Consider the following 10,411-nt stretch of genomic DNA (forward strand, 5'->3'; position numbering starts at 1 on the left):
GTGCTATGTAGTTTCCCACCGTAAAATGGAAATCAGTTTGTTTTATTCTGTGGCCAATTTACAGGACATTAAATAGGCTTGTAAAAAATATTAGGGTTTATTTTTACTCCTATCAGTCACATGATGACTGCTTAGACATCAATTTTTTCATTTATTCATACTGAATAAATGCATTCTGTGGCATCAGGATGACCAAGCCTTTCTTTATACCTGGAAAACCACCTTAGGTCATCTATAGATAATGACAAATTATGATGTGGAATATATTCAACTGGACTCTGGACAGGTCTTGGGCAGTGATAAGATAAACAAGTAGCAGTATAAGTCATTGAAAATGTCAGGAAATAAAATCTGAAGGAGTGAAGACTTTTTATCATTTATAAATTAATATATTAATTTTCCATTTTTTTCCCTTGCAGTGGTTTGTGCGCTGGAAACAACGAAGAGATGCCCTTAGAACAGCTGATCAGTTCCTGGCTCAAAAGCAGAAAGAAGAAATGCGGCTGATTTTAACATCTTGGTCATTATGGGTGAAGGGTAATACTAGAAGAAACTGTAGTTATTAGATGTGAAAGAGTAGTTTTCATTTATTAGGTTTACAGTTGAAATAGCCATTAGGTATAAGCTGTTTTTATTTTTTGCCATCAGAAAAAAAAACAGCAGGGAAAAAACAGACCCTTAAACAGCTAAACATACACTGACATAGAAAAAGTGCATTTGGTAGTATTTTACTATGTTTTCATTCAGTTTTGCCAATTTTTTTCATCACTGAATAGTTTAAACACATTTTTGTACTGTTTTTCAAGCCAAAGACACGTCATAAATGAATTACTTTAACTAATATTTACTAAATCACTTAATATCGCAGCAAACAAACCAGTAAAGAACAATGAATTTACCTCAGCAGTGCTACTCCAAAAAAAATTTGCATATATTTTTATAACAGTTCTCTACTAATCATACATGATATTTACTTTAGCAGTGTTACTCTAATCTCACATTTACTTTAGCAGTGCTACGACGTTTACTTTAGTCGTAGATTAACTTTAATTTAGTAGTGCTGTTACAATCCTAATTTTATTTTAGCAGTGCTACTCTATTATGAGTGCTTTTTTTTTTTTTTTTTTTTTTTTTTTGCCATTTTCGGCTGAATAATTTAGCTGTCCCAATATTCAGTGCAGCCTGATAAAGAAGCCTTTAACCAAGTTAAAAGCAATTTAAGCCGTCATAAAATCATTTACATTACTAAAGCACAGTTAATTAGCCTTTTGCTTTAAGCATATGCTCTATTGTAATAATGCTGTGTCTCTGCGTCAGAGCATAAGGGCCGCAGACAGATGGAGGAAGCTGTGCGTCTCTGGTTGGATGGCAGGAGAGTGTGTGCAGTTTTCCATCAGTGGGTTGAAGTGTACCGCCAGCACCAGGTGGCCTGTTATCACAGCCAAATACACCTTTTACACAGGTAATTACCACAGCACAGAGAACATGCTACAACACTCACGTTCACAACAATAACCCCCACTCATGTTCAATTTGCCTAATTAAAGCAGGCTGCTGGTAATAATTAACAGCTCAGCATTATCAGGCTATCAGCTCTGAGCAGTGATATGGTGCCCTTGACATTGTAGAGTAAACACAGCACTTCTGGAAAGAATTTAAGGACAGTATTCAGGAGGTGATGAGATGAGGTCATAAGGGAGACAATGCATTGGGAGACAATGAAATTACTGGAAATTTGCACTGACATATTTAACAAAAACTCAATCTATTCCTGAGATTTTTTTTTATATTTAATGTACAGGGTTCTTGCGAGTCCTTAAATTCTACAACAAACATTATTTTGGTTGGCTTTAAAAAGGTCCTTAATATGTCTTAAAATGTTTTAAATGCATCCCAAAAAAAGTAAAAAAAAAAAAAAAACTCCACAGACTGTAAATACATTTTTTTTCATGCATTGCTTTTCAGAGTTTGTAAATATATTAATTTATAATCATTTTGTTGTGTGCTTTTGCCATTTTGTTGCAAAATTGGTTTAGAGCTTAGAGTTGTATTTAGATGTCATGTCTTATAAAATCCTAAAATTGATTTCCCCATACCCACATATGCCCTGTTTCTAGAGAGTACATGTTTTAAAATACAGACTTTAGCATGCTTACTGATAATTTATCAATTTATATTTTTTTCTGGTTGTCAGAATGCTGCCTATAATAATCTAGTGAAAAACAGTTTTTGAGCACATCCAAGGACTAGTTTAAAATCAACCTGAATACATGAAGTGTTATGTAATATTAGGCCTGAAGATTTATATACTTTTTTGTACAATTATGGATCTGACCTCTATATTCTCCCGTATGTTTACTTACCAACTAATTGCTGCCTTCAGATGTTCTTGACTGGCTGAATGAAAAGTGTTTAGGTTTAGGTGAGAGCTGAACCCTTCTTCAAGGGAGCTCTTTTACATTTAATCTCTTTAGGTCCAGTTATTAACCTCAAATAGTACAAAATGTGGTAACTAGCGATGGAAATAAAGTGAGCTTTGGGAATTGAATTTAATCCTTACTGCAGCACATTCACACTTTCATCATAATAACTAGAAAAAGACAAACAAACACTGGTTACCCTGTAGCTATTAAAAGTATAAGTCTTTTCTTTGGAGAAATTACAGATGAAGCCAGAGAGCAGTAAGTACTGTTTACTACACCTTCAAAAGACTCTTGGAAACTAGAGAAAAAGAAAAAGAAAAACGTCTGGCTGACCCACATGGCAAGAGCTTTAGCTTAGCTTAACACTGGACTAACACTCAAGTTTTAACAGTGTAGAGAAGAATTAGAGGTCTGACAGGTGAAATGCAGTAATAAAGTCATAGCTAAGATGGAAAAATAAAAAGCAGCTTGTCTGGATTATACAGCACTAATACTGGACTACTAAACAATAGGGGTGTTCTAAAAAAATTTAACAGTACTTAACATTAAACACAGAGGAAAATGGAAAGATTGATAATTCCATGGAAAAGTTCTATACTGATAAATATTAGTTGAGCTCTAATGCAGTGGTTTTAAACCCTTCTCCGTTAGAGGTACTTTTCAGGAGGTTTTGACCAAATCTAACTGTCGCCTTTTAGCCAACTGGGAACTTTTATTGGCCGTTTTGTATTTCAGTAACTTAGATGGACAATATTCAGGCTTTAAGATGATTCGTTTTTTTGTGTGATTATTTAGTTTTATAGATATAATTTATAGGTTATACAGCACAGTGTTTAAAAGCATAGTACATAATAATATTTAAGCCTAAAGGAGAAAGCCAGTGTGAAGTAAAGTAAAACATGATAATGTTTTTTTTTTTTTTTTTTTTTTTTATCAAATATCTCACCTCCATTCGCCCACAGCATTCCAAAATACAGCACAGAAACAGTGTACTCTGAGGAAGTTCTCTGGGTGCTGCCATCGATAGGTCAGCTGAAGAGCATTATTAATTCTGTGGAAATGCATGAATATTAGAGAATTTCAGAAAGAGGAGGAATTCATGCATTTCCACTAAATTCAGTTTTGCAACCAGTTCCTCTATCCTACCTATTCATTTGTGCTCATCAGTCGACATATCATGACTTAATTTCAACATATTGGTGCCTGGAAATCTACTCTAAGGTACTGTGTGTGTATATAAAGTGTTTTTTAATAAACTCCCTGTACACTTTCAAAGTTCTCAGTGCCTCATTTTAAATGTCGATGCCCTTGGAATTCTACAAATGAAGGGTTGAGCTACTTTGAGCTTGTTAGCATTGTATAAATAGCCATTTATTTACATGGGTCATGTTGTGTCCCTATCACTAGCATTTGTAGGCCTTTTGGAAGCAACGGCTAAATGGAGCTATGTTTTTGAATGCTGGGAGGAGAACGGAGGTGGGCTATTTGACAGAAGTTTGTACTTATCAGTTTTAACTACACCCCAGGTTTATTTCATTTCACACCAGACTTCTCCTTTAAAACCTTTTCACATAAATTTGTTTGTGCAAACAAACCTAAACCTAAAAACAAACGCTAGTCGTTTGGCCATTTGCTTATCTTATCACTTTAGTTAAGTTGCTTTTGATCTTGAGTCTTGACTTTCGTCTAGATCTTTCTGGACATGGAGGGCTGCTGCCATAGAGACAAAGCGGAAGTGTCAGACTGTTGAGATACGACTTCAGCACCATGAGATGCGGTCAGCCTTCAGAACCTGGAGGTGGGCTACAGCATCCCATAAGGCCGTGCGTTACTTCACACAGCGAGTGAAGGAAGCAGACAGTAGGAGACTTCTGAGTGCTGTACTCCAAGCATGGCATGAAAAGGTACTGTACCTGTCCACACCTTTACTATTTAGTTTTATACAATTTTTGTTCAAATTGGCAGCAGAATGTGTTTCAGAACATGAATAACTGACTTACTTATTTTCTCTTTTTTTTATTTAACCCTGTTCCCCTTACTCTCTTCCTACAGACCCAGATTCAGAAGCAGCGTGATTTTCATCTTAGTGACAAATATTTTAACCTCTGGGCACTGGAAGTGCAAAGAAGACAGTCTGTGAGACTTTTGTGGAATAGAAGAAGGTGAGGTATCTGTTGTTGTTCTTCAGGACCAGGAATCAGCACTTCTGCTGTAATACATTTTGAGGGTTAAACATCCATTAAGTTTTTTCTTTGAAAATGTGCATAAAAAACTGTGGCTTCAAAAGTATTCATACCCCTTGAACTTTTTCACATATTGTCACCTTTCAACCACAAACGTTTTTAATTGTGATTTTATGTGATGGCAAACATGTAAAAAAAAGTGGTCCAGTGTCACCAAAGTTTAACATTTTGGCCTAAATGCAAAGCGCTATGTGTGGCGCAAAACTAACACTGCTCATCACCCCGAACACCCCATCCCCACTGTGAAACGTGGTGGCAGCATCATGCTGTGGGGATACTTTTCTTCAGCAGTGACAGTGAAGCTGGTCAGAGTTGATAGAAAGATGGATAGATGGAGCTAAATACAGGGTAACCCTGGAAGAAATCCTGATGGAGGCTCATGAAAGATATTTATTCATCTTCCAGCAAGACAATGACCCTAAACATACAGCCAGAGTGAAATGGTTTATATCAAAGAATATTCATGTGTTAGAATGGCCCAGTCCTGACCTAAATCCTATTGGGCATCTGTGCTAGACATGAAAATTGCTGTTCACAGACGCTCTTTATTCAACTTGGCTGTGCTTGAGCTGTTTTATAAAAAAGAATGGGCAAAAATCTCAGTCTCTAGATGTGCAAAGCTGGTAGAGACCTCAAAACCTCAAACCTCAAAAGACTTGCAGTTATAATTGAAGCAAAAGGTGGCTCTGCTAAATATTGACATGGGCGGTAAATACCTTTTTCAGAATTGTATTTCATTAAAAATGTAAAAACACATGTATCATTTTCATTACACTTCACAATTATGTGCTACTTTGTGTTGATCTATCACTTAAAATCTAAATAAAATACATTTAAGTTGCTAGGTGACAAAATGTGAAAGTTTAAGAGGTATAAATACTTTTACCACTTCATACTGGGGCCCAAAACAAAAGTTTTATTCTAGGAAGAGGTGTGAAAGTAAAAAAAAATTGCCTTTACACTCATGCCACATGCTTCCCTACTACACTATATTCTGCACATGCAGTCAGCTGATTCTCTTATCAGTTGGCACATGTTGCCCTAGTGGTCTGATCATCAAACACAGATTTTCGAAGGTTGCAATATGCATTCTAAAATGTTGAGTCAAAAAAAAATAATAGGTTGGCAGTATTGTATAATTGCACATATAGGCATTTAACATACCATCATCAGGGACCGATCAGCTCTGTGCAAAATGGTAAAAGCTTAGACAGACTCTTGCCATTCTTGTCACTTGTCTGTACAGGACCACCAGCAAAATGTAAGAGTGCACCTATAGAGCCCTACTTTTTATTTTTATATATAATGTTAGTTTATTCTGTTTATTATCTGTTTATATCTGTTTATTGCTGATGTAAAAGTTTACATAGCTACCATCTGGCATGCGCTATGGGTTTGTGCTCTGCTGTGTGTACATGTGTTGGGGAAGAGTTTTTGATGGTTCACTTCCAAGATAGCAATGAACTTCTGACTGTTGACATTTGTCTAGGTTGTATTCTGTCAGTGGCTCCTGTATTTTCTGTTGCCAAGAAGATAGCAATACCCCAGACATTTTCCTGAACACACTTTTTCACCATACCACAACCATTGCTATTTAAACGACACAGGTGGAGGGCGTGAAAATAAACTTCCATTCAGAGGAACCCTGATTTCCACATTTTTTAGACATTGTCGCTCTCTCCAAGCACATCCTATATGGCTTGATTCTACTATTCCACATTTTTTTTGTCAGCTCTGCTTACTTGGAGGAGCATTAAATGAATGCACCCATAGTTTGTGTAGCATTTGTCAGCCTCTTAACACTGGGCATCAGGGGAAAAGTTTACCACCCAGATTTAGCTATTTGTTCCAGCATATCTGATTTGATAAGATTCCCTAGGCATCTTTTTTTTTTATAGGAAAAGTAGTTTTGTGGAAAGTGTGATTTTGCTCATTTGGCTGTGCTGGTGTGTGCTGTACTGTGTCTGTGCTGTGACAGGACTAAGTGGATGAGACTTTGGCGGTACAGGCTGGTGGAGCGGAGAGAACAGAGGGAACTAATTTCTCTCTACTGGGCTTCTTGGAAGAGTCAGACTGCTGCCTCACTGCTGTACAAACAACAAGTGAGGTTCATATCTATTACTCTCTTCTAAAAAAAGAAAGAAAAATTAGATAGTATGATCATGTAGTAACTTAAAAGTGTTAAACAAACCAAAATAGTCTATGGAGCATATTTAGGTGCTCTTATCTGCGGTGCTGTTAACTTGCGGTTTATGAGGCTGGGTAACTCCGACGAACAGAGGTAACTTGTATTCTTTCTTTCCGGGAGCTGTCCTGATGAGAGCCAGTTTCATCATATTATATTTGATGGCCTTTGCGACTGCACCTGAGGATACTTTCCACGTTCAAATTTTCTTAAAACAGATTGACCCTTCTTAAACTATTTTTTTCTTTACTTAGTTGAGTAGTTCTTACCATAATATGGTTTAGAACATTACTAAAATAGAGCTATTCACTGTATACTAACTCTACCTCTTCACAACTTTACAACTGATGCTCTCAAACACATTAAGAGGCAAGACATTCAAGTAATTAACTCTTGAGAAGTTCAGCAGAGCTGTTAACTGAAAGCCTGAATTCCAGGTGTCTCTACCTCATTAAGCTGACCAAGGGGTGCAAATCAGTCATCTAAGAAAGAGATGCTACTTTAAAGAATGTAAAATATGAAATGCATTCTGGTTTGTTTAGCATTATTTTCTTTACTAAATAATTCCAAATGTTCTTCTTCATAGTTTGGATTCATTTACTGTTAACTTACAATGCAGAACATTTTTAAAAATAATGAACGCTGAATTTAAGATGTGACAAAATCACCTTATAATGATAAGAATAGACTGTTAATTAAAATGTGTTGTGGTTTTATAAAAGAAAATCTGTATAATTGTAGTACATTAATTTTCCCCTCTAAAATGCATTTAGCTGACAATAAAAAAAATCCAGCATAAAATAAATAGGTTCATTTGTAAAAATGTTTGATATTTTCTGTATTTTCCAAAAAAGATACATAAATACCGTAATGTGGATGTGAAAAACAGTTTATAACTGCAAAAAAATGCAAGAAAATAAATGCAAAACAGTAATGTACCATTTTGCTATTGATGGAAAACATATTTACAGATGTTTTTTTCCAGTTATTTTTTTAATTTGGTGAAACCATTTAGATCAGTCAAAGCATAACTTTTAGAATCTGATTGATGATTTTGAATGTGTGTTAGAATGCTTTTGATGAAAATAATGCACAGTAGAGAAAATAAATAGTTTATTTGATTTTAAGAAGTGTGAGCATTTAGATTAGACACTAATTATCTTAATTCATAGTAAAATACTGAGTTCAATCAGTTCTTGGAATAAAATATGCTTGTATAGCCAGAATAAATGTTTAATTATTTTGGTTTATGTTTTCGGTAATCAGACTTTCAAGACTCTTTAGCATTGTCCATTAATTGTTCACACTGGTTGGGCCATGATGCTTATCCACTGTAGCACAGCAGCTTTAAAAGGTTCTATTTATGATCTAACACAAGCTTTCTCTTGTGAACAATAACTGTAACCAGGTGCTGTTTCCTATTACGAAATCCTAATTTGATTGTCGGTCTACATTTGTGGACTTGGTGTTGTGGAAATGTTGTGACTGTGAGAGTGAATAAATTTAGTCTATCTTGCCTCATGTTATCTGTTATAAGCAGACAAAGTAAAAGCAATGCTAAAACTGCTAAAAATGCTAAATGTTCTTGTGTTTCTCCAGCCTCAGCGTAAAACTGCTAAAAATGCTAAATGTTCTTGTGTTTCTCCAGCCTCAGCGTAAAACTGCTAAAAATGCTAAATGTTCTTGTGTTTCTCCAGCCTCAGCGTAAATCTCTGCAGAAAGCATGGCTCACCTGGAGAAAGAGGCACATCAGGAACAGAGTGGCTGCTGAGTACATGGCCAGCATTAACAGAGCCCTGCTGCTGAAGGTAAAGACTATAATAATGTACATTTTTATTTCAAAGGTCAATGGTTCTTTAGTTTAGAACATGATATGCTAGGCTAACATTGCTAACAATCGGTGGGTTAAATTATCATTAATTTCAGCTCTGATTTCAAATGACTTATAAGGCTTATTGATGCTCAAACTAAATATGCATACAAATATGGAGGAAGTTTAGTCTGTATTTGTGCACAGTATCTGAAAGATTGTGGATATACAGCTCTGGAAAAAAATAAGAGACCACTTAAAAATTATGATTTTCTTTGATTTTACCAAATTGAAAACCTGAGAGGAAGATGATTGTTAAAAGCCAACAAACCAAGCTGCTGAACTGCTTGATTTTTTGCACCAGGAGTAAAGGCATACAGTTATCCAAAAGCAGTGTGTAAGACTGGTGGAGGAGAACATGCCAAGATGCATGAAAACGGTGATTAAAAACCAGGGTTATTTCACCAAATATTGATTTCTGAACTCTTACAACTTTAAATATGAATATAAGCTTTATAACTTTTATAAAAAAAAATAGATTTGCAATATTTGAGGTCTGAAAGCTCTGCTCTCTTTTTTGTGTTATTTCAGCCATTTCTCATTTTTGTTTGCAAATAAATGCTCTAAATGACAATATTTATAGTTGTAATTTGGGAGAAATGTCTGTAGTTTATAGAATAAAACAAAAAATTTCATTTTACTCAAACATATACCTATAAATAGCAAAATCAGAGAAACTGATTCAGAAACTGAAGTGGTCTCTTAATGTTTTCCAGAGCTGTATATATAGTTTCAGTTTCAGTGTCTGAATGTTATTAATAATAAAAGTTAATTGCTCTTTTAAAGGGTGTACTTGCATGTTTCTGTAATTATAATACTAATTTAAAAGAAGCAACAAATGGTCAATTGACAATATTTGTATTATAAAATAATTAATATTAGCAATTCCAATGATAATAAATGTATCTTGTAAATTGTTCAGGCAGTCTTTTTCAGCTATATGTGTGTTTTGACTGTTGGCAGGCACTTCGTGCGTGGTGGCGGCGGGCCCTTGTTTCAGGCTCTCTGCCCAGTAGAGCTCCGGTTCGCTCCTACTCCCTCTGACTGACCTGCTGCTGAGCTCCAGGCCAAGAGCAGCAGAACCTTCCAGACTGCAGTTAACTTGACACCCTCATTAAACTTCCTGGAAACCATCTAAACTTTAACCTTAAACTCAGAGCAGCCTCTCTGCACTCTGAATCATTCTGCAGATCCTACCATTTAAATAAAACCACCGTCAGCTATATTAAACCCTGCAGGTCCTGACAGGATTCACTTTCACTCCTTCCAAGAAGCCAACTCCCTTCTCTCCTGACCCTTTACCCACTTGGACAGCAGTCAAAGCCGCACACTTCTCCTGCAGCCTTATTATAACTGTAGAGCTCAGCTTTCTGCTTCTGTTCTAGTCCTGACAGTAAAAAAAAAGCCAACATTCAAACTGGGAAATAATTAACTAGTTGTATAAAAAAAGATGGCACCGATCCAATACCTGGTATTGCTACTGGATAATGGATCAAATAGAGCAGGTCCTATCTGAAACTGTGACAAATTTAGCCTGGAGTAATACATAAAATGCTTGTGAAGCCCCTTTTACACCAAAACTTTTCCAGACATTATTAATGGTGTAAGAAAATATAGAGAATTTTATGTTTTGCAATACTTTTTTTATTTAATTCTCAAAAACAGAGTAAGGATTTTTAATAAAAAGTTT

General features: G+C 35.6%; 1 protein-coding gene across 2 annotated transcripts in view; it reads left to right on the forward strand.

Annotated features, from left to right (window-relative positions):
- Nucleotides 1–10,411, forward strand: part of LOC103033502 (uncharacterized) — a 57,847-nt gene extending 47,436 nt beyond the window's left edge. The window contains exons 19-25 of one of the 2 annotated variants that reach the window (XM_022670703.2): nucleotides 420–537; nucleotides 1,318–1,462; nucleotides 4,114–4,327; nucleotides 4,476–4,585; nucleotides 6,645–6,773; nucleotides 8,549–8,659; nucleotides 9,685–10,411. In XM_022670703.2, the coding sequence (XP_022526424.2) occupies nucleotides 420–537; nucleotides 1,318–1,462; nucleotides 4,114–4,327; nucleotides 4,476–4,585; nucleotides 6,645–6,773; nucleotides 8,549–8,657 (825 nt within the window). In that variant the 3' untranslated portion in view covers nucleotides 8,658–8,659; nucleotides 9,685–10,411. The remainder of the gene's footprint in view (nucleotides 1–419; nucleotides 538–1,317; nucleotides 1,463–4,113; nucleotides 4,328–4,475; nucleotides 4,586–6,644; nucleotides 6,774–8,548; nucleotides 8,660–9,684) is intronic. The other variant, XM_022670702.2, reaches the window with a different exon arrangement.

This window comes from Astyanax mexicanus, chromosome 12 (genome assembly GCF_023375975.1).
Source record: "Astyanax mexicanus isolate ESR-SI-001 chromosome 12, AstMex3_surface, whole genome shotgun sequence".
NCBI lineage: Eukaryota > Metazoa > Chordata > Actinopteri > Characiformes > Acestrorhamphidae > Astyanax > Astyanax mexicanus.